General features: G+C 44.7%; 1 protein-coding gene across 13 annotated transcripts in view; it reads left to right on the plus strand.

Annotated features, from left to right (window-relative positions):
• The window catches only part of TNXB (tenascin XB), a 589,826-nt gene that overhangs the window by 349,441 nt on the left and 213,401 nt on the right, over positions 1–26,984 (plus strand). For 9 of the 13 annotated variants that reach the window (XM_069237235.1, XM_069237240.1, XM_069237242.1 and 6 more), the window contains 4 exons: positions 13,531–13,821; positions 18,593–18,877; positions 21,195–21,464; positions 25,337–25,615. The exons of 2 other annotated variants lie outside the window; for them this stretch is intronic. In XM_069237235.1, the coding sequence (XP_069093336.1) occupies positions 13,531–13,821; positions 18,593–18,877; positions 21,195–21,464; positions 25,337–25,615 (1,125 nt within the window). The remainder of the gene's footprint in view (positions 1–13,530; positions 13,822–18,592; positions 18,878–21,194; positions 21,465–25,336; positions 25,616–26,984) is intronic. 2 more of the 13 variants (XM_069237241.1, XM_069237243.1) reach the window with 2 other exon arrangements.

A 26,984-nucleotide genomic window follows, 5' to 3' on the forward strand; every position in this document is an offset into this window, starting at 1 on the left:
CTTGCGCAGTACTGGCATTTGCAGCTGGTCCTTGTCCAAATAGGTCTAGTTTTGGTGTGCTCCTTTGAGTGAAGATGTTTTGCAGGAGTTGGGGGCTCACGGCAAATTGAAGTCAACCTGCTTAGTTTGTCTGCAGCACATTTGACGCCCCTGGCAAATGCTCCGCTTTAAGTGATATCTTGTACTGTATAGTTCACTTCCAGATTTCCTGTGCTTGTTGTGACAGGGCTCTTGACCTTTTTCCTCCCTGTTTGCTTAAGTAATGCATGCTGGTTGTGTTGTCCGTTCTGATGAGTACAGAAGAGCCTGCAACTCGGCGAAGGAACAAGAATTGAGTTTGAGCTATGGCCTTTAGTTCTAGACGATTTATGTGCAGTTTCTTTTCAGAGGTGGGCTATTTCTCACTAGGATATCCTGGAAATGGGCACCCCATCCCTCTAAGGACACGTCTGTTGTGATAGAAATGTCAATCCTCTTGATATATTCTCTTTCAGACCCCCACCATTGCATGGAGGAGTCCATTGCTGGGGTAGTTCAAATGATATCCTCGAAAGATCCCTGTGCTCGTGTCCACTGTTTGTCTGATTCTTCCTATAATGGATGCATGTGCAGTCTGCAATTTGGGATCAGAGGAATACAAGAGGATAGCATTCCCAGGAGCGACTTGCAAAGTTGAACTAAAACTGACTCTTTTTTGGCAAACTGTTGGGCTTATTGCTGAATCTTGTTCTGTCGTTCCAGAGACGGAAGCTTTGGCCATTTTGGTGACTAGAAATGCACTGAGGAAGGTTAGCCTTGTCTTCCGAGTGAGAGATGACTTTTGAATGTTCGCTGTGAGACCTCGTTTCTTGAACAATGAGAGGCACAGGTTTGTATGGGCTGTGGCTTCTTGAGATACTAGAGCCTTGATTAACCAATCGTCCAAGTATAGGAACAGGAATACTTTCTGCCTCAGGTGAACTGCCACAGGTGCAAGACAGTTGGTGAATAGACATGGGGCTGACCATAATCCGAAAGGGAGAACCTTGAAATGTTAATGGATGCCGTCTACCTGAAATGGTAAGCTCCCTTGATGTTTGGTATGAATGAGGATATGGAAATATGCCTCCTGGAGGTCGGGAGCTGTCATATGATCCCCATGATTGGGAAAGTGTAAAATGCCTTGTATGGTGACCATCCGAAATGACTGCTATTTTAAATACTTGTTTAGCTTCTGAAGATCTAAGATTTGGTGCCAGTCTCATGATTTTTTCCTGATGAGTAAGAAACAGGAGTGGAAACTGAATCCCTTCTGAGAAATCGGAACCTTTTCTATTGCCCCCTTTTTTATCAAAAGAGAAAATTCCATCAGTAGCTGTTTTAGATGTGGTGGGGTGGTCCTGTGGGTGGGACATTTAGTAGTTTGTTGACAAATTTGAAGGTATGTCCCTGAGCTATGACGTCCAGATCCCATTTGTCCGTTGTTATACCAGACCATAGATGAAGGAAGTGGGAAATATGACCTCCAAGATATTTTGTGTGAGTGTAGGGATGCCAGCACCGGTGTAAGGTCACTGTTTCATTGCAGTGTCTCACCCTCTGGCTGGCTGCTTCCCTCTTGCTCGCTGTTTGTAAGCTGCCAAAGGTGGTGGTCTGTACTGTTGCGCAAATTGCGGAACATATTGCCCCTCATGAGGCTGCTGTTACTGCATATAGGAATGAAATCCTCGTCGACAGGAAAAATCAATCCTGCCCCTGGCTCCTCGAAATGGCTGCCTCTTCATTTGCAATGTTCCCAAGGATCTAGCTGTATCTGTGTTGGTCTTGATGGCTTGGAGAGCGCATCAATATGTTTGCCGAACAATGCTTCGCCATCATAAGGCATGACTAAAATTTTGCTCTGTACTTCTGGTCGTAAGGATGTTGCTTTTAGCCAGGCCTGCCTTCTGAGTGCAGCTGCTCCCGCTAACTGCTAAAAATGCTGTTGAGGAGCTATCAATAGCGGAGTGGCTCCCTCTCCCTCCTGGAGAATCTTTCTGGATTCTTACTTAGATTCTATTAGCACAAGATCTATAAATTGGGACATATCCGACCACATTTGTCTGACGAATCTCCCTAGTATTGCTAGGGAATTAGCTGACCGCACAGTGAGCGCTTCCATGCTTGAGTGATTAAACGTTTTGTCCAGTATGGGCTTTAGCTGCAGTTTTCATAGTGCGAATGCCCTTTTGCGAGATGAAATCTATTATGGGTATTGCCTTCACTGACTTCTTCATGAGCTTCATCTGCCTGCTTGGTGGTTAAGGTTAATTGGAAGCACTTCACTGCTCGTTCCATGATATTAGGAAAGCCACCTACATGGTCTGGTGATGAGTCCACTGGAGGTGGCAGAGGCAGAGATGGTGGGTGTATTATATATTCATTCCACTCAGTAGTGGTTGAAGTCTGATCCCTTATCTCTCCTTTTTCTTCTTGATCCCCTTCTGAAGTGTCAGGGTCACCTGCTGGTGGATATGCCAGTGGTAGTGTTGACAAGGGAGGCACTGATAGAGGCAGCGTGTAGGACTTGTCAGTGGTGTGAAGATCTTATGGATGTTTGAAGGTGCAACAGAGGCACTGATGTAGCAGGTTCTGGAAAACATCTATAATAATCTCAGCGGAAGTCATGAAGGTTGTATATTAAATCTTGTGGTATCTGAACTGTTTGCTCCTGATGACCTTGTAGAGAACAGACAGGTTATTGTTCTTGTGCCTGCTCGCCTAGATATGTGTTGTCTTGATAGTAATGGTTGTCATCTTCCCCCTCATCCTGATATTTAACATTTAATTCCAAAGAGCTGTGAGCCACTCCAAAGAGGCCTTTATTATCTGACTCCTCCTCCAGGAGATGAGCTGGTGGGAATGGAGAAATGTTGCTAGGACACATGCCTACCAGAAGAATAACTTCCATTGGAGATGTTCCAGAGAGTGACATGATGAAAGTAGGCACTAAAGGTGTTAATGCTACCTTTGGTGTCTCCGTGGACGGTGACTTAGTTGTTTTCATCATCAACAATGGTTCTTTATTGTTTCATCAGTAGCAGGCATTTTCGCTGAGGAAATCGCAGTTGATGAGTGTTTCGTTGACGGTGTGGTCGTCAACTGTATTCTCGTCAAAGGAACTGTAGTCAACTGTGCCTTCGTCGATGGGACTGTCGTTGACGGTTCCTGGGCCGACAAGGCTGGTGTCAACTGCAATGGTGCTTTGACAGTTTACTCGTAACAAATCAGTCAACGGAGGTCGCTTTGTCGTTGTTGAGGTTGTCAACGATCTCTTAGATTGCTGTTTTTATGTAGGAGAGACAGGAGTTTTCTTCGTTGGCGGTGCCTTTGATGTTAATTTGCGGGAGATTATGGTCATCAACACGAGCAGAGCCGAGGAAATTATCATCCGTGCCGCCACTGTAGTAAATGTTGACTTAATGGTGGTGGATGTCGTTGACGATGAAGAAATATTTAATTTTTTGACACAAACATTCTCTTCTGATAAAGGAAGCGATTTTGAAGTTTTCTGAGAGAAACTCCCTTCACAACTGGTGCTGTATCACAACTGGTGTTGTAGGTTCTGAAGAGACCTTAGAGGAATAAGAGGAATCTTTTATTTTCTTTGGTAAAATCTCAGATTTTTTTCTTTGCAGACAGTGAGACTTTTTAAGGGCTTTTCTGGCTTTTTCTGAAGACTCGTCCTTCTGTGATCTGTCTCTCTTGACGGTCTTTTCAGTTTTTGAAGAGTCATCCCTTCTTCAGAAACTGGGTGTTCCTTTGATTTAAGCCTTTGCAACCACAAGAGTAGTCTTCCCACCCTGTCCTTAAGGGTTTTCTGGGAGAAAGTGCGGCACATCCTAGAACCTTTGACAATGAGCTCTGGATAGAGACAGTAAATACACTGTTTATGAGGGTCCTCTGAGTGTAATCTCTTTTTGCCACAGGTCTTACATGGCTTAAATAAACCATTTTTGTATATTCTGACATAGTCAGAGAATTCTAGGCTGATACAAGTTAAAAAATACATCTGACCTGAGAAGGATCTTCCTGAAAGTAACTGTTTTGAAGTATAAACTGAGCAGAGCTCAGAGAGACTTCCATCACATGACGTGTGGTGGAAAATCTGAGGGACTGGAACCTCTGTGGTGTGGGTTCTAAAGGGTGCCGTCACCTGATTAGGGGGACTTTGGGTCATTTTTATTGACACTATAAAGCTGTGAAAATGAATGTCTCTAACACTGACTTCTATGCAAATTGTACTTTACTGCTTTCTATGTTACTGTGGAACTCCCACTTCGACGACGGGGAATGATTCAAGCATGTGAATCTATGAAAGATCCAATACTGGAGAAGTTATAATATTTCTTCAGGCCCTGGGTGAGACATGCTGTGGCATCTAGGATGCCCCTAAGGGGTTGAGGTGTGGAGTCTGGGAGTCCTTTACCACAATTCAGATGCAAGAGTACAAAGGCTTGAACAACAGTTCTGAAGTCATATTCTGGAAGAAATGGTTTGACTCCCTTCAGAAAATAGAACTGGTACCAGGCCATCTTTGGATTTTTTTGGCAGCTTTGACAGTGTATTTTTTTTAGATGAGGCTGGTGTCAAGGGTGAATCCATGTGAATTGGCAAGCGGTGGAAGTTGGGTTTCGAAGCTTCAAGGTTCATGTCATTTAGCCAAGTTTGTGCTCTTTTTTTATTTCTTGTTCTTGGCAGATAATAGCAGTTCTGACTTAGTTGGGCTGAGCATCAGATAGTCACTGGAGAGCCAAGTCTGGATGATCTTCTCACTCTGTGCACAGATACATTCTAGTACTGTAATTCTGAACTTCCTCTTACAAAAATGTGACTTGCTTTGTGGGAATTTACATTGATTGGATTTATTCACCCTGTAAATTTAGGAGGCTGCCTCGCTATATAGTGTACAAAAATGGCGTGCACTGTGCAGAGTTCAAGCAGCCCCACCTTGGTATACAGAGGTAAAAAGCAGACCATCTAATTCTCTGTTTTTGTGGTAGTGTGAGAGAGCAGTTAGGCTAATCCAGGAGATGTGTTAATCATATGTTGTACTCACAGTATCAATAAATGTGGACACACACTAAGAATAATAACTCAAGACCAATTTACAAAAATACTTCAGATTTTATAACATTTTTAAGACCAAGATCATCAACATATGCTAAGTACTTATTTTCTTATGATTTTTAAAAAATTAGAAAATGTTCTCTTTTGTGCATAATTAAGCACCACGTGATTCAATTCAGTTTTAGATCAAGGTCATAGAAGTGCCCAACAGGCCAGCTGGAGAACGTTGGGCGTTTCCCAGTTCAAACAGGAGCAGCGTCTGAAGGCCTTGTAGCTGACATCCAAAGGAGAAGGAGACCACTTGAAAACACACTGCAAATATGGACTTAAAGGTAAGTCTGCTGGGTCTGGTGCCTTTTTCTTGGTGCAGCAAAACTTCAGTTTGTGTGTCTTGGGTCTTCTTTTTCCTGGTCTTCTTTGTGTCTGTTGAATCTGAGGTTGTGGTCTAGAGATGCCTTCTAAATAGTGCATTTAGGGGGCATTAAGGGACATACCTAGTAGTGGTCAATGGCCCACCTACCTTAGGGTGGCTACACCCACTAACTGACCACTTACTGTGGGAAAGGGTCACATCCGTAACCCTGATTGGCTATTTTCCTACCATCCAAGATGGAGGAAAATTACAATTAAATTGGGTGGTCACCTCGCCTGCCACACCAGGGGTTGTGCAGACTGGGGATAGCCACTATTCCTATCCTTGCTAGGTTTCCCATCGGTTTTCCCCCTAGAGTGGGGATAAAACTGTTGGGCAACCACAGCATAGGCGGGGGTAGATTTCAAAGGTGGCAAGGCTTTTTAAGCTGACCGCTGGTGCAAGGTGCCTGCCTGGAGGGAGGAGATGTGAAACCTCCACCCAGGAAAGGCTTTGTGTTCAAGCAACCCCACTGTGGTATCTAGAGGTAAAAAACAGACCACCTAATGCTGTTTTTGTGGTGGTGTGGAAGAGTATTTAGGCTAATCCAGGAGATGTGTTTATCATTTGTTGTACTCACAATATCAATAAATGGGGACAAACACTCAGAAGAATAGCTCGAGACCAATTTACAAAAATACTCCAGAGTTTTTTTAACATTTTTACCACCAAGATCATCTATATACGGTAAGTACTTCTTTTCTTATGATTTTGCTAAAATTAGAAAATGTTCTGTTTTTGTGCGTAATTACGCACCACGGGATTCAATTGAAAAACTTTTAAAATGCATATAAAATCAGGCAATGTTTTCACAAATGTCACCTTCTAGTTTTAGGTTGAGGTCATTAAAAGTGCCCAATAGGCCAGCTGGAGAACATTGGCAGTTCCCAGTTCAAGCGGGAGCAGTGGCTGAAGGCCGTGTAGTTGACATTCAAAGGAAAAGGAGACCACCTGGAAACACACTGCAAAGATAGAATTAAAGATAAGTCTGCTGGGTCCTCTTGGATGGTGAAGATCGCAAGGGGTTTAAGGACCCCTAGAGCACAGCTGGTTGGTCAATACAAGGGTCAGGGAGGCCAGGTGCAGAGCAGATAGGTCAGCCTGAAGTTGTGCATCTTGGAGTCATGAGCATGTGACTTTGAGGGTGGAATGCAGATCAGCAGGGCTCCTCTGTGGGGTGGTTCTCAGGTGTCCTGAAGTCCCTTGATTGGTGCTTGCTTCTGGGCTTTTGGGAGTCCAGAGTGGACTTTGCTTCTTGGTGTACGATGGTGGGGGTCTGGTACCTCGGGTAGTGGTACACCACAGCCCCGGAGAGTCACAGTGCCACCAAACTTGGCACAGTGGCAGGTCTTGTCCTTAACGGCTGACGTACGGAATTTAGCTAGGCTGCTGTGTCTGGGTCATTGGTCAGCAGCTGGTCACTTTACCCAACTTGGCGTGTTCCTTGCCTGCAGGGTGCAGGAGAGTGATACATTCACTCTGAGGGAGGTTCTTGGATATTTTCAGAAGGCCGAGGTGCTCTGGGGTTTTGTAGAGTCCTTCAGGTTTTCCGGGTGACACCTCAGCTGCGATGGTCGAGTCCTTGGAGCAGCAGGCAGGGTTTGGTGCCTTTTTCTTTGTGCAGCAAGACTTCAGTTCTCGTGCCTTTGTTCTTCTTTTTCCTGGTCTTCTTCGTGTCTGTTGAATCAGAGATCGTGGTCTAGGGATGCTCTCTAAATAGTGCATTTAGGGGGCATTAGGGGTCATATCTGGTAGTGGTCAATGGCCCACCTACCTTAGGGTGGCTACACCCACTAACTGACCACTTCCTGTGGGAAAGGGTCACATCCCTAACCCTGATTGGCTATTTTCCTACCATCCAAGATGGAGGAAAATTAAAATTAAATGGAGTGGTCACCTCGCCTGCCACTCTTGAGGGGTGGTGCAGGCTGGGGATAGCCACTAATCATATCCTTGCTAGGTTTCCCACCGGTTTTCCTGTCTAAAGTGGGCCACCAACTACTGCTAGCAGCAGAGGCAGTGGTCAGATTTCAAAGGTGGCAAGGCTTTTGAAGCTGACCACTGGTGCAAGGTGCCTGCCTAGAGGGAGGAGGTGTGACACTTCCACCCAGGAAAGGCTTTGTTTTCTGGTTCCTGAGAGCACAGGCTCTCACCCAGGAGTCCAGAATTGTGTCTGGAAGTGGTAGGTTGGTTAGGACCAGTCAGCAACCATGCCAGGGCTAGTAGGTTTTGAAGGGGGCACCTCTGAGGTGCGCTCTGAGTACATGTTATAATAAACCCAACACTGGCATCAGTGTGGGATTGTTATTCTGAGTTGTTTGATACCAAACAATCCAAGGTCCAGAGAGGCCATCATGTAGTTGGGGAACTTATAATGACTAGTGTCCGGCACATGCATTTGCTATGGCTTCCCTGTACACTTACTATGTCTAAGAATTAGCAAAGACACAGTAGGGGTATATTTGCTTATGCACACATATGCCCTCACATGCATTATGGTGCACCATGCCTTAGGGCTGCAACGCCTGCCAGAGGGGTGACTTACCTATATTGCATGCAGTGTTAGTGACTCTTGCTGAGTGCCAGGTCGAGCTTGCAACTTTGGATACACCTTGTCATGCACTTGCAATGGCTGACTACATGAGGCTTCTGTGGGGCCTCTGAGAGTGGCACAATTGGTGCTTCAGCTCTGGGGAGGGGGCTCTTCAGTACCCATGCCCTAAGTACCATAGGTGTCATTTACTAGGGACTCACAAAGGTGGCTAAGTGCCAAACAATAGTACAGCTTTGGGAAAATAGATCTGCCCCTCGGAACCTGTTTAGCAGGGGCCCAGGGCACTTACAGTTTTTAAACCATATCATATTCCAGGGAAAACAAAGTGGGGGGGCTAACCATGTCAAAAGAGGCCCTCTCTCAAAGTAATCTTCACTCACTCAAACAAATTCGTTACTTTAATGAGGAGCAATGCATTTTGCAGAGATAAGCACCTAATTAAAAGTTATAATCAACAGATTAAAAGAAACTGAGGTAGGAAAGATAGAAAGTGACTCTTGGCCAGGAGAGAACATATCAAGAGTTGAAAAGGACCCTGGGTGTCTTCGGGTCGTTCCACACACTACAATATGCCCCAGAGAATAGGTATCTTCGCATCATAGCTTGTGAAACACTGCGGAAAAGTGAAATGAAATAGAAAGACTCTAAGGAAGGAAAAGTATGAATCAATGCATGCAAGTATAGCGAGTCCAACGAAAATAAAGATAGGTCGATTCAACTCTTCTGTGAATAAATCAAGCATGGTTTCTCTAACAATGCATGACCACCTCAGTCAAATACTCATGAAGGGTACCAAGTGCTGACTCTGGATCACCACAGAATGAGATACAGTCAGTATACCATCAGCGTAGGAAACATGACCTTCATGGTGATTATGGTAATCTTAGAACCTTATTACGAGCAGCACATTATTTGGAGCATGAGTAGTGAATTTCTGTTTCCGGCTGGTATCCCTGCACTACACAATAGGCATTAGAAATTACTAATCCGAAATGAAGATTTAACATCACACCTAGGAATACTGATTCCTTTACAACATATCGCCCGAATCTAGGTCTAAAAACTGGACATTTAGAAATGCCACTTACCATTAGGCCAGTGGTAAATGGCAGCAGCAGGAGTTCTGCACACCAGGGAAAAGGCACAGCGGGACAATGCTGGCCGGAGGATTTTCTGCTCTCCACATGGTGTGCCCGCATTTACCCATGGTTAAACCGGGGCCGGTGTTTCTGAATACAGGATTACCATTTCTGGCAACACTGGGCCATTTGCAAACACATGGAGTGATATTCAGCCCCATTTCGCCCACCGGTGCTGCTGCAGGCAACTCGTAATGAGGCCCTATATCAGAGACTCCTTTGAACCTGGGCACGCCCTTCCCCATTCTTGCATCACCGATTATCCCAGTCTGTTTCCTACATGTTTTGTTAAGACCTACAAGGTTAAAGAGGTCTGAAAATCATGTGATTGCAATGTGCTTCAACTCATGGTCTTAGGAGGCAGGGTCAAGTATAACCTACTCACAGACACTTGTCTTTCCCTACAGGTAGGATGCAACAAGAGCAAGTGTTTTGGTGAACCAGTCTCACAACTAAGTTTAAAGTATGAAAGTAAGAGGACGAGAGTGAGCCCCTTGAAGCTTTTTTACATACATTAGCCGGGTTATCCATTTGGATTAAAACTCTCTTCCTAAGGATGAGGCTAAAAATTACTTGAGACCTAAAATGATTACGCTTAAAAAAGCACTCTTCCTTCCAACAATACTGAAACAAATAATTTGTCATATTTATTTGACGACCATGTGCTCGAAAGGAAGCGCTAATTAGAAGGTTTGTTTCCTAGGTTCCACCACAAGAGCTGTCTAGGATATGTCCAGAGATGGAAATCCTCTACTGGGTCTCTGCTGTCTAAGGGCAAAGAAATGACAGCTGCTGTTGAGGTATTTTCCTCCTTCCATCCCAACACTTGGAATCAATTTAATGTGAAGGATTACAAGTCTCTGAAACCACACTTCAGCAGTTACTCCAAGGATAGTGAAGCGGTGAATCATTGCTTTCAACTAAATTCAGATAAGATGCAAGTATGCCCACAAAGTGTTGGGCCTATGTTTATAAGGTATAGCAGAAGTCATCATACTTCAGTGCCTTGTTATATGGTGAAAAAGGCCATTATGAAGTTGTTCTGAAAAATGACACATTTCTACAGACCAATTACCAGGTGCGAAACTGATGAGGAATAGGTACCTCTGATGCATTCTGCTACAAAAGACAACCTTGGAAATGTTGGTGTAAATTACCATCACCATTAATTACTTACAAAGAATCTTTACAAGGCAAGAATAATGCCTCCAGCTGCTCTAATAAATTTATATAGAGGGATGAAACAATAGCATTACACATGGAATACCCCATGTAGGATGCCTGCAGACCCAGTATAGTCTAGAACCACCAGGCTGTCATGGACCAGCACTGAATGAAGAGATCAATTTTCTCAGTTAAGAACCTACTCAATCTATGCAAGGGGGTAGCTCTTGTCCAGGATTGCCTTTTAAACTGAAAGCACCAAGCTCAGAGTCAAACCAAGGTCGAAAAGGATGCAATCTTCTTCTGCTAGGATTCTAGCACTAGCGAGGTATCTAGGTAAGAGTAGCAATGGGTCTTCGGCAGTACCAGGAAGGAACACAGTGGAGCTAGCATTTTTGTGAACATGCATTCATACCAAATGGCAGTGTTCTTTATTGGCAATTCTAATCCCTTAAATGTGAGGAACTGCCAGTGGAGTACTCAGCCAGGGATATATGTACCATGCATATCCACTGACCATTGGGCTCCACTGCTGACAAAAGCTGGAGTAGGTAGCCTCCTGAACTTCAGATGGATAGGGCACAGGGGAAGACTGTACAATCCAGATTAATGCTGACAACTCCTGGTTTCTTTCTTTCCTTCCAAGAGGCAGGGGTAGCTGTAAGGCTCCTAGTAGGAGTCTCTCCACTTCCTCTAGAAGTTCAAGCAATACCACTAAACCAAAAATTGCATTAATTAGGATAGTTGTGGGAACTGTGCAGAGTAGTAGTTGCAAAACAGCCAGTGATATGAGGTCACTGAATTTACTGGAGATGTGTACATCTCTTGAGGTGGATAAACAGAGGGTGCCTAGGGTACTAAAATACCAATGGGATTTTTTGGCCTCTTTCACAGAGGGGCCTAGATTTCCCTTAAAGTGTCTCCTCCTGGAGTGAAAGATCAGACATGAGACAAGGAAGCAATGTCTAAAGGACTGTGGTAAAAATTAGTTGGCACAGTATTACTTGAAAAATACTGCCACATGGAAAGCAATTGAGTTGTTCAGTACCAATGGGCTGGAACTGTCTGTGATAGTCCATGTTTTCTATTGCAGCAGTACCTCATTCATTGAGAAAACAAATAGATTTTTAGTCAATGGCACGTCGATGACTGTCTTGAATTTCTCACTTTAAGTCCGAAGTCTTCAGCCAAGTTCGGCACCTCATGGACAGACCAGTGTTCATGAACAATCAAAAGTGTAATCTTAGGCCAGAACACAAGCAGCTTCAGCTAAACTGCATCAAACCAAAGTTAAGCACACATCTACTCTGCTAATTTACTGGTTTGGACACCAATGAAATATAGCAGCCAAATTCTTCCCACAGATACAGTTCGTAGCTGGACAGTCGCCTTAGCATTACCCTGTTTAAGGAAGCGATCGCCAGTTTATAAAACGTCCCACAGTTCTCCAGATATATTTTCTCCTTCTCATTGCGAGAAGACAAGGGCATTCTCATCAATATGAGCCATCCAGCTGGAGGTTTCTACTCACAAAGCCACTGTCCTTCTTGGGATCCCTGTATTCTGTTAAGAGTTTTAGATAGCGAATTCAGAATGTGGCTTCTGCCAAATGTCGTGAATCTAGGTGAGGACACAGGACTCCGCATGGAACCAATCTTTTGGTGGAAAAGCCGAGGCTACCACCAGAATGCAGATGGCCAAGTTTCCTGATAGTACGAAAGGAAACAGTCCTGGGTACTCGCCTGCCGGGTAAAGATGTTCATTTTTTATTATTTATTCATTTTTTGATATTGTATAAATCCACCTGAACAACCACTCCTGAGTATGTCCAAGATAAGCACGCTGAAAACAACAAAACGTTTCAGTCTCAGTAATGATAGCTTGTGTTATTAACTAGGGACGAGAAAAGTTTCACTCTCCTCCCACCTTTTATGGTTCTTTGAAAGTATGCACGGATGAGACTGCAGTGCTAGGATTCAAAGTGGCAGCCTTCAGATCTCCTGAAAATATATGCAAAAGGTGAGTTTCCTGTATATTATTGAATATTCAAGAAACTTACAAAGGAATTACTCTACAAAACAAAATCATTTCAGTTATTTTTTATTATGGGGTACCTGTTTGATTTTTTCGAGCCAGTTGTGGCTAAAAAAGTTGTGAAGGCATTATTTGCGGTAGATTGTTATTCTTTCAAAAATGTGCTGCAGTCTTTCTTAAGAGGATTGCATATGTCAGAATTGATTTTTTTTCTTTTTTTGGCGGTATACTTGCACCTTATTTCCACGGATTATTTTCATTTGCAAATGATTTACTTCATTTCATATAGAGGCACCTCCTCTATATACTCCTGCTGTTCAAGAAGGTGGGCCTCTAGAATTCATAATCCAATCCGATTTGCAGTTCCCATAAAGCCCTTTCTTTACACCCTCCTTCGTCCACCAATAGGAAGCAGTTCAATTCTGCATGGCCACCGCCCCTTGTGTCACTCGAGAACCCCATCAGCCTGTCTCTGAGACTCTGCCAGGGAGTGCAAGTAGGAGCACCCTAGGCTCGCATAACTCCCTATTGCAGTGATATGTTTGTAAGAGGAAACGAGGGAAGTTCAAGAATGTGTCTGTGTACTGTTAAACAAATATCTACCAGGCTCAGAACGTTTTTCGAATCCTTCTGTCGTCTGTGTAGATCCTAAAGGGCATTATTACACCAGGCCTGCGGTCTAGCCACAACACAATCCACTCTGCTGACTGTAGCCACCTCTCCCAAATGACAGAGCAGTGTGCTGGGGTTGGACTTTAACTTCTTCGATGTTGACCCATGAAGCCTTGGACTGCATGTTAGGCTCACAGTCTCAGCGTTATGCAGATTTATTTAGATTATCGAACGGTATGTTGGGAATGATTTCCAAATGTGACCCTCATCTTTGTTACAACCACATCAGTTTCTAATAACCTGCGAATTTACTTTCTAAATATAAGCTGGTTAAAGGACACTCCTCTAGGAGAAATAAGACAACTGCCATAACGGGTTGGAAGTATTTCTAAAAAAGAGTATTGTCAAAGGAGATTATACGAGGGAAGAGATCTTTTAAAGATGTATGAGCCTGATGGATGGCGCCAAGGGCATCTGGGAACTCTCTTTGCTTGTCTATAACTGACCTTTGTGTGATCCAATTGCAGACTATAGAAAGCCAAAGGAGCAGCCTAGTCTTTTGGGAGGCCTGGCCATCACCAGTATAGCAGAGGATGGTTTCAGCTTGACGTGGAAGGCCAGGAAAGGAGTGTTTGATGTATTTCTGGTGCGCTACGAAGATGCCAGAGGACAGTTTGGGTCCCAAGAAATCACAGTCCCCGGCGACCACCGGGTCACAACCATCAGGGGCCTGGACTCTGCCACTGAATACATCGTCTCGCTGTATGGGGTCCGCAGGGGACAGCTATCCCGGGCCCTCAAGACCAAGGTGACAACAGGTACACAACTCTGGAAACCAGATATGTTCTACCCCTACACTAAACCCAAGGTACCTCAGGTCTTTTAGGTTCAAGCCTCAGCAGGTTACACATGCTTCACTCATTCATACATTGGACGGTATAGTTGTGCTTGAAGTAAACATATTTTATAGATTCAGACCTGAGAAAGACAGTTATTCCTCAAGCTGCACATGTTACAAATGTCCCCTACCCAAACGAGAAGCTCTATGCTCTGACTTTAGGGCTATGCCTCAGGTACACAGGCTTTACTGACTCAGGCTTAACACAGTTGAGCTATGCTTCCCGTTGCATACACCTTACAGCTGTGGCCCTAATTACAATTTGTACGAAATACGGTGGACTATCTATCTCAACCAGTATTTGCCATTAGTCTGGGCTGAGGTTTCTACTAGGTGTGGTAAAAACCTTTTAATCTCAGTTCTTAACTTGGATATGTGGCATTTCACACTCCAAATTCTGCATGTTTTTTTCCAGACCTCTGTCCAAATAACTTTTGCCAGGTTTGTTCCGCTGAAATCTGTAATGGGAAAGAAGGGTGGTGTGATAATTATCCCACAACACGGAATTCCAAATCCTGTGCAACTTCTCTTGCACAGAGATCAAAATGTAACTTACAATTTGTAATTACAGGCACAGGCCTGTCTAAAAGTGGGCTATATAAAAGTGATGGATGAAACGATTGAATTAAACTCAGCCGCTATGAATTACTTGGGCTGCATTCCAGTCCATTGTTATTTTGTACAACATGCCAACTCAGTTTCACCCTAGCCATATGTAAAGCAGTGCTGACCCTGCTCCAATGGGAACAGTCAAGTCAGATCTGCTAAGCCAGGCCCTTTCCTACCCGAAACACAAGCAACCTGGGTCCGGTTTCTCCCTGATTAGGGCTCATCAGCCCTAAAGCTTGGTTCCCATGACACTGTGCATGGGACCCACGTATGGGCAAACCCATCCCACCTACTGTGAAACACTGAACAATGCAAAAAGTAATGGCTAGAATGCTTGTATTAATCCCAGCCACTAGTAATTACTCAGCCCGCATCCCAGCCATTGCTATTTTGTACACCATGCTACCTCAGTTTGGATTCAGCCATTTGCAAATCATCCCTAACCCTGCTCCAATGGGAACAGTCCACCCCAAACTGACAGGTCAGGTCCTCCCTAAACCAGAACACAAGCAACCAAAGACCACTTTCACCCTGATTAGGACTCATCAGCAAAGTATAGCTTGGTTCTTGTGACACTGTATTCACAGGACCCACGTCTGGGCATACCCATCCCACTTACAGTAACACGCTGAAGGATACAAAAAGTGATTGATGGCACGCTTGGATTAATTTCAACAACTGGTAAATTACTCAGCCCTCATTTGAGTCCATCGTAATTTTGTACACCATTTCATCTCAGTTTGAACCTAGCCATGTGCAAATCAGTCTTGACCCTGTTCCAGTGGGAACAGTCCAGCCTGAACTGGCAGTCCAGGCCCTTGCTGAACGGGAACACAAGCAGCTCAGAACCGGTCTTACCCTGGTTAGGGCTCATCAGCCAGGTATAGCCTGGTTCCGTTGATACGGTGTGTGCATGGGACCCATGCCTGGACATACCAGTCCCACTACAGCGACACACTGACTACATGTGGGTCATACAGTGGTGAGGCCCTACTGCACCCTGTAAATATCATTACTGCAGAGTGCAGTATTCACTGAGATCAATAAGTACCTCCAATTTGAAGTTATCAGCTATGAAATGAGGCACAACATTCAGAACCAATATTTAACATACCGAATTCTGCATGTTTTGTCTTTTTTACAGACCCTTTGACCTAATACATTTCAGCAGCTGTGACCTATTGGAATCTATCAGTGACAAACTGTGATAAAAATCACATGACTTCTAATTCTGATCGCTGTGCAAACTCTTCTTTGCACAGGGATCAGAATTTAGCTCTGAAGTTGTAATCAGAGCCGTAGAATTCAGGCAGCACACCCAGCTCTCAAGTGGCAGATTTTACAAACTTCCCCTATGTTACATAGCCTACAGATTGTGACTTTAGATCTACCCATCAATCCCAGCTATCCTGCACTATCATTTCAGCATGATGGGCAGTATATCATGTCTGTGTATTTTTCTTAAACAAACCCCCAAAGGACGGTTTGTTTTCGGGAAAAAAACTATAACTGACGTGCTGTGGGACACTGCTTGTTTGTAATGCCAAGGGCATAATGGTTCACGGCAGGGACAAACATTGCTGCAAACCATTCCATAAATATGTCAGCCCTTCAAAACGATCTCAAGAAACAAAAAGCCCCCTTCTCTCTCCCTTAAATAAGGCAGAGAACCAGAGGACATCTGCCCATTTTTGGCAGGTGTCCCAACATCTTAATGACTCGGCATCGCTTTGCACAGGAGGTAATCTTTCCAATTTGATGGATCTTACAGGTTCTGCCTTTAAAGAGTAGAATTATTCTGCTTACTCAAACCTCATATGTTCAGTACAGCAGCCCTCCTTGTATCCATGTCTTAGACTAGCACTTGAGACAGCATAGCCTGATATGTAACTAACTGTCGGCCAGCCCTGTTGTAAATCCTCGGCGCCGTTAGGCGGGGAGTTACAATTTGTGTGTCAGGCCTCAGAGGAGCCCACATGGGTCTGGTTCTCCCCGCATCTCCATGCATCCGCACATCAAGAGAGGCGGTCTTGGAAAGGTGCCAAGATGGTCATTTAGGATATCCAGGCGTCAGAGCCTGGATGTAGCCCCAGGGGGGTGTTTGGGGCGTTACTTATACCCCCATCCACCAACAACTGTATCCTGTAATAAATAGTTGGGTACAAGTGCTTTCGGCAGGGTAATGTGAAGTGTCTATGGGGTTTCACTGCTGGGATTTTTACATGCCTACACTGACAAAAGCACACAAACTCTTGGTCTGTTTTTAATGCCTTCAAAATTATTAGTTTGAAAAATATACCGTTTTAAGTACCCCTAACATTCCGCACTCTCACTGCTCCCGAAGCCTACCAATACCGCCCACCCCCTTCTTGCTTGTCATTAATGTGTAAGAACACGATGTCCCAGCGTGACTGTTGGGAAATCTGGAGCTCCCCCAGCTCCAGCCATACTGACCAGGCTAAGCCCCTGCGTCCGTGCTCAGGTATGAAAGACGCGCTGTGTGCGACCTTGGCATCGTCTTGGTATTTTTGATTTCCTGGCTTGTCGATTGCTCCTCACGCGACCTTTTCCTCCTCTACTTGCCAGCTCTAGTGGTCTGGGGGCGACAAGCTAGCAAGACACAGGGCAATTCATGCCGTGGCTAAGTTAAAGGGGTTCAGACGCGGGCGCCGCTCAGCCCTGAATCGCCCATTCTAGGTGAGAGCTGCCCGTGGGCGGGTGTTGGAGGTCCACAACTACTGGAACATTGAGCCCTGAATCGTGCACTTGTGCCTCCTTCTTGGCTCTATAACATGGTGCGACTTTACCCCACAGAGCCTTCATTTAACCTACGTTTGTCCCGAGGCTTAACCCCCGCAGATAAAAATCCTTAGTTAAAACACTAGACTTAACCACCGGACTCAACAGTTCTGCTTTTAAACTCACCCCGGAGCTGCAGTCTGCATTTAAACTGCTTCCGTCCTTTGTGATTTATCACCGGAAGTGAAAAAAAAGCCGTGCCTAAACCAATGAGCTGCTCTAACCATTGTGCCACACTTCTCCACAAATGGTGGAGAAGTGTGGCACAAATACACACTTCTCTAGTACAAATGGTAGGTCCAGAGGGTGCACGCCTCGTCAAGGGTAGTAAGCGCTATACAAATTTATAACACCACCGATGTAATTCTCTCCATCATACTATCCCTGTGGTGGAGGAGACTTCACCGGTGGAGTCTTCTCTGGGTTTAGCACCTACAAATCAGTGACTTTTTCATTACCACCAACCTCGCCATCAGCCCACAAGCCCGAGGAATAACCTGCTGTATGTAACTAATCAGAACTAGATATTCCAAATATTACCCAATACATATACTACTTCAGCATAAACACTTCTACATTCAAACTCGGTCACACACCGCAGTCAGACAAACCTAGGGGGTCATTCCGACCCTGGCGGTAAAAACCGCCAGGGCGGCGAATGACGGAAGCACCGCCAACAGGCTGGCGGTGCTTCCTGGCCCATTGCCGCGGTCAGAAAACCGGGTCCGGCGGTTTCCCGCCAGATTTCCCCCGGCTGGGCGAATCCGCCATGGGGATTCTGACCCCCTTACCGCCAGCCTGTTTCTGGCGGTTGTCACCGCCAGGAAGAGGCTGGCGGTAACGGGTGTCTGGGGGCCCCTGCACTGCCCATGCCACTGGCATGAGCAGTGCAGGGGCCCCCTAACAGGGCCCCATTAAGCTTTTCACTGTCTGCTTAGCAGACAGTGAAAAGCGCGACGGGTGCAACTGCACCCGTCGCACTCCTGCAACACCGCCGGCTCCATTCGGAGCCGGCTTCAATGTTGCAGGCCTCCTTCCCGCTGGGCCGGCGGGCGCTACCTTGGGTAGCGCCCGCCGGTTCAGCAGGAAGGTTGGAATGGCCCCAGCGGTGTTTTGACCGCGGAGCAGCCAAATGGCGGTTCCCGCCAGGCGGGCGGCAACTGCCGCCCGCCGGGGTCAGAATGACCCCCTAGTGTTTGAGGTACTACATTTAAACTGGTGGTTTCTGATTATCACTGGCCAATTGGGGCACTGACTGTGAGCGACTGTTGTGTTTATTACAGCCTCGGCAGAGGGAGACGGGATGCCCGCAAGAGTTGAGGATCTGTCAGCTACTGACATCCAGGAGGATTCCATCCGTCTGTCTTGGACGGTGCACGATGGTGATTTTGACTTTTTCCTCATTCAGTACAGGGACGCGGATGGCCAGACTCAGGAGATGACCATCCGCGGAGATCAGACTTCTGCTAACATTCCTGGTCTCCTACACACAAGGAATTATACCTTTGTCCTGTATGGCATCTCCGACGATGAGAAAACCAAGCCTATCTCGGTGACTGCGATGACAGGTATCAGTACCCCTCACAAGTGCAAATCTAAGCCTCCCATCTGCTTTGCAGAAGAGCCACTCATTGCTGAAATCTTTCACAGAAAGAAGTTTCGGTTATCACTACTTATCAATCTCATCTCTTTGTCATCTAACCTTTGTCTTGATTTCATGCAGTATACTCGTGCTTTGTCAGTGCCACAGAAGCATCTTTCTACGCTCAGCGACAGGTTAAGGGGCAAAAAAGCATGCCTTTGTTCAGACTGCTTTACTGTGGCTGGTAGCATTAATTACTTTTAACCTATCCTCCTCGTGGGTTGTTTTGGAAGTATTCAAACACAAGGAACTAACCACCTTGATAAGTTCACTCTTCTGCTGGGTTCAAGCTCTTGGATCTTGTGAGAACTGACGGTACGCAATAGCTGTACATAAAAGCAGCGCCTCTATGGGAAGAGCATGTTTCTTGGCGAGTCTCAGATTTGTTGGTGCCAGGCGCCACTGCGTGTCGAGCTGCTGTACCCAGCGATAGTCATGCCACCAGTGTTCAGTGCAGTCTTCTCCAGTACTGAGGAACACGCACATCTACTTTTTGACCCTCTTGACACAGATTCACAGAAGCGGGTTGTAGAACAAATTAACATGGATTTTTAGCTCGATAAATGTTTCTCTTTCAACAGAAGCACCTAGGGCCAGATGTAGGAAAAAAGCAAATTGCGACTTGCAATTTGCGAGTCCGTGCGACTCGCAAATTGCAAGTCGCAATTTGCTATGCAGAAAGGTGTCTCAGACACCTTCTGCAACTCGCAATGGGGTCGCAAAGACCCACCTCATAAATATTTATGAGGTGGGTCGCAGTTTGCGACCCCATTGCGAGGATGGGCACTCACGGGGATGGTGGCCTGCTGGAGACAGCAGACCACCATGTCCGTGACTGCTTTTTAATAAAGCAGTTTTTTTTTTTCTATCTGCAGCCCGTTTTCCTTAAAGGAAAACGAGCTGCACTTAGAAAAAAAAACGAAACCTTTTGTTTCGGTATTTTTCAGAGCAGGTAGTGGTCCATAGGACCACTACCTGCTCTGAAAAATAGTTTTTGTGATCATTCACAAAGGGGAAGGGGTCCCGTGGGGACCCCTTCCCGTTTGCGAATGGGTTACCATCCACTTCAAGTGGATGGTAACAGCGATTTCATTTGCGACCGCTTTCGCGGGCGCAAATGAAATTGCATAGCATTGCGAGTCGCAAATAGGAAGGGAACACCCCTTCCTATTTGCGAGTCGGAAATGCATTTTGCGAGTCGGATCCGACTCGCAAAATGCATTTCTGCATAGCAAAGAGGCTTTTGCGCCTCGCAAACGGCGTTTTTCGCCGTTTGCGAGGCGCAAACCCTTTGCTACATCTGGCCCCAAGTGTTTATTAATTTTCATCAAAAAGTGGATTTTTACGAAAACCTTTGTAAATAGCACAGTGAAATTCACAACCCCTGCTAACATGTTTGAAACCTCCAAAAAGCAATTGCCCTCAACAAAGAATGAGGAAAACCCAATAATAAAACGAGCTATCCATGCCAAGGGGTTCCCTTTCCCTGGAGCGTTGTCATTATTACAGTATGCTGTTGGCCAACTGTTTCAGAATGCTTGTGGTGTAAATTTGACCTCAATAGTCCTGGTCATATGGTAGTTTTTTTCTGAAATGTTCAACAGCTGTCCGGTTAGGCTGAGGTGAAGCATGTCAAGGGTGGGTTTGTGAACTGGGTTGACAGTTGAGGGTTGCAAAGGTGGTTTAAAGAAATCCTACTGGAGACTGAAGAAGTGATTTCCTCTGCAAAAGTGAAGCCTCTGCCCCACTAACCGCATACAGGCACAGAGGTTCACCAAGTAGCTAACCATGGATGGAGCAATCGCTCTAGTGAAGGGAGTGAGAGGAAAACAGCAAACCATAAATGTGATAGGTGTCACAGGCATAAAGCGTACTGAAGTCCGGAGTCTCATTGAAGGATTTGAGATTTTGGGCACATTGTCCATCTTAGGAAAATGTTCACTAGTGTCAACAATCTCCCAAGAACAACCATTAACATTGCAACTGGCTATCTGTCTAGCACATCATATGTCTGTTTTTCAGAGAAGCACTGGCATGGTCATAGTGCATGGCTAAGGTGTATGGACCCAAGAGAATATATGTGTCAAGGCTATGTCTCTCTTACTCCCACCCACATACTGTGGTGCCCTGAACACCTGTAACACTCATACTTTCCTCTCTGCAGATGATCATCTATGCCCCTGTGCCTGAAAACCAGCCCACCTGCATTTGTTTCAGGACCATTTTGTCTTTGTTTATTCCAGCTCCGCTTACCCCCAGGTTGGGCGATCTCTCGGTCTTGGACGTCACTCAAGACTCCCTCCGGCTCTCATGGAGTGTCCAAGATGGGGAATTTGACTCTTTTCTCCTTCAATACAGGGACTCGCAAGGAAGGACCGAACAGATGCACGTGGATGCAGGGCTTCATAAGGTCACAGTTTCTGGCCTCCAACCTGCAGAGACGTACATGTTTGAGCTTGTTGGCCTTTCCACCGATAAGCAAAGTGAACCAGTCTCAGTGGTGGCCAAGACAGGTACTGACTGGATATTGTTTTCTTCTCTCTAGGCATCCACTTTCTCTATCCCATAGCCGTCACTTCAGTAAAAACACCCTAACTCTCCCTTGAGTCCCAGTATGTGCTGTCTAGCCTATATAGTATTTCCTCTTACTTTACCCCCAGTTCATTCTCACATTCTACTCCAGTCTTTACTCCCAAGTGTATCTGCACTCTGTGCTACGCACTCAACTCTTTGTTAACTCCCCAGTGTATTTCTGCCCTCTACTGTCACTCCACAGTTTATTTGTGCTCTCTGTTCCACTGCCTTTGCACCTTTCTCCCCAATTTGATAACTTTACACCACAACATACTCCCGGATGTACTGCGTTCTCTATTCCAGTCTTTACTCCTCATTTCCTTCCTAAGGTATTTCTCTCTCAGCTCCATAGTGAATTCTTCCTTTATTCATAGTTTTTGCACTCCCTACTTTATGTCCTTTACAATTCCTTTACTCTTGTGTGTAATAGTACAGTTTGCTTCGTGGTATTCCTTTCAATCCCAATGTGCATGTTTTGTGCCATGACTTTTGCTTATATTTCAATCTGCCCTATCTTCTTTCCCTCCATTCCATACCCTCTGTACCTCATGTAATCTTCAATGTTTCGCACACTCTATGGCAGTCTATGTTGCTTGTTTAATCTCCACTGTGGTCATGCTTTTTACTCCACAGCTTCTACTCCTCATTTACTCTAACATATATGCACTCTCTGCTCCATGGCACTCCCCCTTTAATCCCTAGTTTATTGAAATCTGCAACTCCAAGTCTTCGCCCACGCTTTACTTCTCGGTGTATTTATTCTTTTTAACATACAACTTTTCTGCCTCTATTATCCGCCAATGTCTTTGCTCCATGACATCCACTCATTTCTTACTCCCTATTGCAAGTAACCTTCTCCTCCGTGGCTCCTCATCCCTCTTTAATCCCTAGAGGACACCCTGGCTCGCTTAATGTATCTGTTCTTTATCTACTGGGGACTTCACTTATGCTTTGTTCTCTCGTGTCAATCCTTTGCTGCTCCTCTGCCTGCTAGTGTACTGGCACTTACTCTTCTTTTAACCTTAAATGTCTATTAACCTGCCATTCACTCTTCACCTCAACCTCTGCTCCACTGCTTTAATTCCTCTGTATTTTCTCCCTTACTCTCTGGTGTATATCCTCCTTTATTACAACTATTAGCCACCCCCTACTCCCATTCCATTTTTTCTCCTTCGAACTTCTGTGTATTCGTAAGAATTGTTCATGACCTCTGCACCTCCTTTGGTCACAGTGTAACATTTTTGTCCTTCCAGGGCTACCAGATTATGTCACCAGATCACTATTTCATTGAAGAAGTTATTTAGAAACTCTTTCCCTAACTGCTTATTTTTAATCAATTTATCTAACCATTAACTACTCGTCTACACTACAAAATAGGCATGTCTTGGTTCGGTATTGCATTACATATACCATTACAGCAGAAGTGAATGACATTTTTTTCCAGTAGGGTAACTCCAACACAGAAATCAGGGAAGGGCGTGGATCAATAGGTTGTGAAGCAGTTTAGAGAGAGGAATAGATTAGGACATGCAGGTGAAGCGTTGAAAGTGTGGCAGCAGCAGGGTTTGATGAAGCATGACGCTTTCTGGAAGTTGCAAAATATTTTGGGTAGTGATGAACCCGCTACAAACAAAAGGCCGGCAGAGTTATGACTGCATCATCTGGTCCTTTTTTTTAAAGAGGCCTATGTGTGCATTTCTGGAAGATTAGATACTGTTTCACCTAATTTATTAATTCTAGAGTGCATATGTCCAGGTAGTCAACATAACAGAAAAAAGATTTTCTTAACATCTGGGACATGTTCTACTGTCATTTTGTTTCTAGCCCAGGGGACTAGTGCAGGCTGGGTACTTAGGGCCAGATGTAGGAAGGCATTAGCGCCTCGCAAAGGGCGAAAAAAGCCGTTTGCGAGGCGCTAATGCCCTCACGCGATGCAGAAACACATATTGCGAGTCGGTACCGACTCGCAAAATGTGTTTCAGACTCGCAAATAGGAAGGGGTGTTCCCTACCTATTTGCGAGTCGCACCGCAATGTAAGTTGATTTGTGACCGCGAAAGCGGTCGCAAATCAACTCGCAGTTACCATCCACTTGAAGTGGATGGTAACTCATTCGCAAATGGGAAGGGGTCCCCATGGGACCCCTTCCCCTTTGTGAATGCTCACAAGAATATTTTTTCAGAGCAGGCTGCCTACTCTGAAAAAAACCGAAACTAAAAGGTTTCGGTATTTTTTCTATTTGCAGCTCGTTTTCCTTTAAGGAAAACGGGCTGCAAAGAGAAAAAAAAAAACGGCTTTATTGCAAAGCAGTCACGGACATGGAGGTCTGCTGTCTCCAGCAGGCCACCATCCCCGTGAGTGCCTAGACTCGCTATGGGGTCGCAAACTGCGACCCACCTCATAAATATTTATGAGGTGGGTCTTTGCGACCCCATAGCGAGTCGCAGAAGGTGTCTGAGACACCTTTCTGCATTCGCTTTTGCGAGGTGCAAATTGCAAGTCGCAGGGACTTGCAATTTGCACCTCGCAAAAGGGAACCTTCCTACATCTGGCCCTTAATTCTTAATTTTATTGTCACTGTATTCTGCAGATCTGATCTGTTCCTCGGAAGGCAAATCTGAAAGGATCAGAACCGCAACCCCTGAGTTTAAGATACAAGTTCATGATGTATAGTAGGCCACATAAAACACAGCGTCCAGAAACATTTGATCACATTTTTTTTTGTACACACCTCTGTGAATAATAAGTGTCAAATCTATCAGCTGTACTGTATTGTAACACTACATGGGGGTCTGTTCCTTAGATCGTGGATCGTATAGTTATTATTGTTCAGAGAATTATACTGGCGTTAGAAACAAGAAACTGGTTGAGCAGCCCCAATAAAATGGCCAATATTTGTCAGAAGTATCTCGTACAAGAAATCTCATGTTTGCCAAGTCTACAGATCATCCTACCCAGTTTAAGAAACTTGGCATTGATGGAATACTGAGTGACACACTCACTAACGCAGCCTGAACTCAAATATTTTAGAATAGGTGCTATACTGTTGTGCAATTAAAAAGAAACTGTGAGCGAAATTAGGGAATTACTAGGAATTTGCAGGAAATTACTATAGAGGTACAAGAAAACCAGAGCAACTTTATAATGATTTAGAAATGAAAGGAAACTATGCGTTATTTGTACTGAACCTCTACGAGCTCAGTTCATATAAAGTACAAGAGAAGTATCATTCTTGTCAATATAACAGAACACTTATTTGGAACACTATGAAGAAACTCAGTCATAGCACCAATGACTGAACTATTTGGTCTTACCTCAAAGCAATATAAGACAATGAGATAACTAAATACAATTCCAAAGTAAATTTGAGCTAGTTTGTTTAGCTCAGCTAACATTACAACATAAAAATGGTTACCCCTGTAAACACGCAGTCTATTTTTATTTGGTTACCACTATTCGTATTGTCATTAACTCAACAACAGCTAAAAAGATGCTGAAAGAGAAATCCTTTGTAGCTTTGTTATAAGATTCAAGTACTTCTTAAATTGGGCGGAAATGCTCATCCAAACTTGAACCTGAAATGGGTATTGCATGCTCTTCCGTCTATGAAATTTGACTATTTTGAAATGGCATTTAATGGCTTCCGTCGATAAACGTATTTGTTCTTATCCAGGTCATGTTCGCGATGGAGCAAAGGAGACGCTCAGAATGGACGTTTTTTGTTTAACACTTTCTTTTTTTATGCAGATTGCTTTAGCGCCCTCTGACCAGCCTCTACAACATAATGTTTACTTCCTATTTTCCTGTTTTAGCTTTGCCCGAAAAGACTGCCACTCAATTGTTCAACCTCTCCGCAACTGATGTCACCCAGGATTCCCTGCATCTCTACTGGAATGCCTCAGCTGAGGACTTTGACTCTTTCCTCATTCAGTACAGGGACGCAGAGGGGAAACCCCAGGAGCTGATTGTGGACGGAGACCTCCGCAGTGCCACTATCTCAGGCCTGAGGCCTTCCAAAAAGTACAAGTTCAGTCTCTATGGTGTCTCTGGGGACAGGCGGGAGAAAAGCATCTCAACAGAGGTGACTACAGGTACCCAAACGCAAATATTACCAATGTTTCCCTAGAAATAGGATTTATTTTGCCCAACTGTTTTCAGTGCGGATTCCCACAATAATTGTGGGTGCACCTGAGCCTTTCCCACTACGATAGGTTTACTTTTCAATTGACCATTGTCAAATGATAATTAGCTCCAATGATTGGTAGCAGGCGGACAAGCCATGCTACATTGGTGACTGGTTAATGGGCCCCACGGTGAAACAGTTGTTGGCACTATGTAACCAGTCTTTCTTAGGTCTGAATCACAAGAGCAGCTGCTTATTTTTAGTAGTAACATTTTAAACGACTATGGTGGCCTCAGCCTGGATTTCAACAGCTGGGCTATGCCCATTCCTTTGGCACACCTGGAATATGTAAGGGCTTGCGCAGAGTAGAAATGTAAAAGCGCTAGGGATGATAAAGAGATGTAATTACTATTCTAATTACTATTCTCATCTTTGTAAGGGAATATCTCACTTCTATGGTTTTCAAAGCAAAGAAGGTAGACCTATAGGTGGGAGGGCACTTTCTGTTGGGTGCGAAAATGTTTTCATGGCGTACTTATAGTGGGCAGAGAAATGGTTCACAAATTTCACTATTTAGCTGTGTGGTGTAGTCCGTGAGTGTATGAGGACTGTTTGTTTTTACTTCTAAATCTTCTGTCAACCTCATTTTCAATGAACCAGCGCTGATAAGAATAGGGAAACGTGCGAGCTTATGGAGTAGATTGTGGTTATTAAAAAAATCTGCGGTTGTCACAATCACCAACACAATGCTGAATAAGACACCCAGCACTTATAAGGCCTCTCCATTCAGCTGAACTTGTGTGTGTCGTTCATAAAATGTTCTAATCGGGAACAGATTGGGGTCTGCGCAACAGCAGGCAGTGTGCATGTGCCTTGACTTTGCCACTTTATTAGCACTTATCTTTAAATGTGTTTGGAGTTAGAGCAAGCTGAACTTGCAAAGGCTGCAGCATCGTAACACTTCACTGGTTTACCACAAATTTTTTTGCAGCAAAACTACCTTCTACCGCTATGTTTTTTAGGTTTCACCTGCACAGCGCTTCCCAAATATCTCGTAAACAAAAAAAGGCTTAAAACTGGCTTAGAGTCTGCCCATTACTTACTACTGGTTGGCTCCAATGTCACTCGTGTCTTTGCTTATTGTTGGTCCGAGACTCCTCCTTGCCTCAAATTCCTCCTCGGGCTTTGTGTGCGTCTCTGCCATGGAGCATTAACAAAGTACAGTTTCCTGTCTGCCAGCAGTGTCCTTCCACTGGCTGCAGTCTCCTGCAGGTGCGTTTTACTGACTATATTACATGCACTTTTATAGAGTGCATGTAGTATGGAATCACTCTCTT

Source organism: Pleurodeles waltl, chromosome 6 (genome assembly GCF_031143425.1).
Source record: "Pleurodeles waltl isolate 20211129_DDA chromosome 6, aPleWal1.hap1.20221129, whole genome shotgun sequence".
In the NCBI taxonomy this organism is placed as follows: Eukaryota; Metazoa; Chordata; class Amphibia; order Caudata; family Salamandridae; genus Pleurodeles; species Pleurodeles waltl.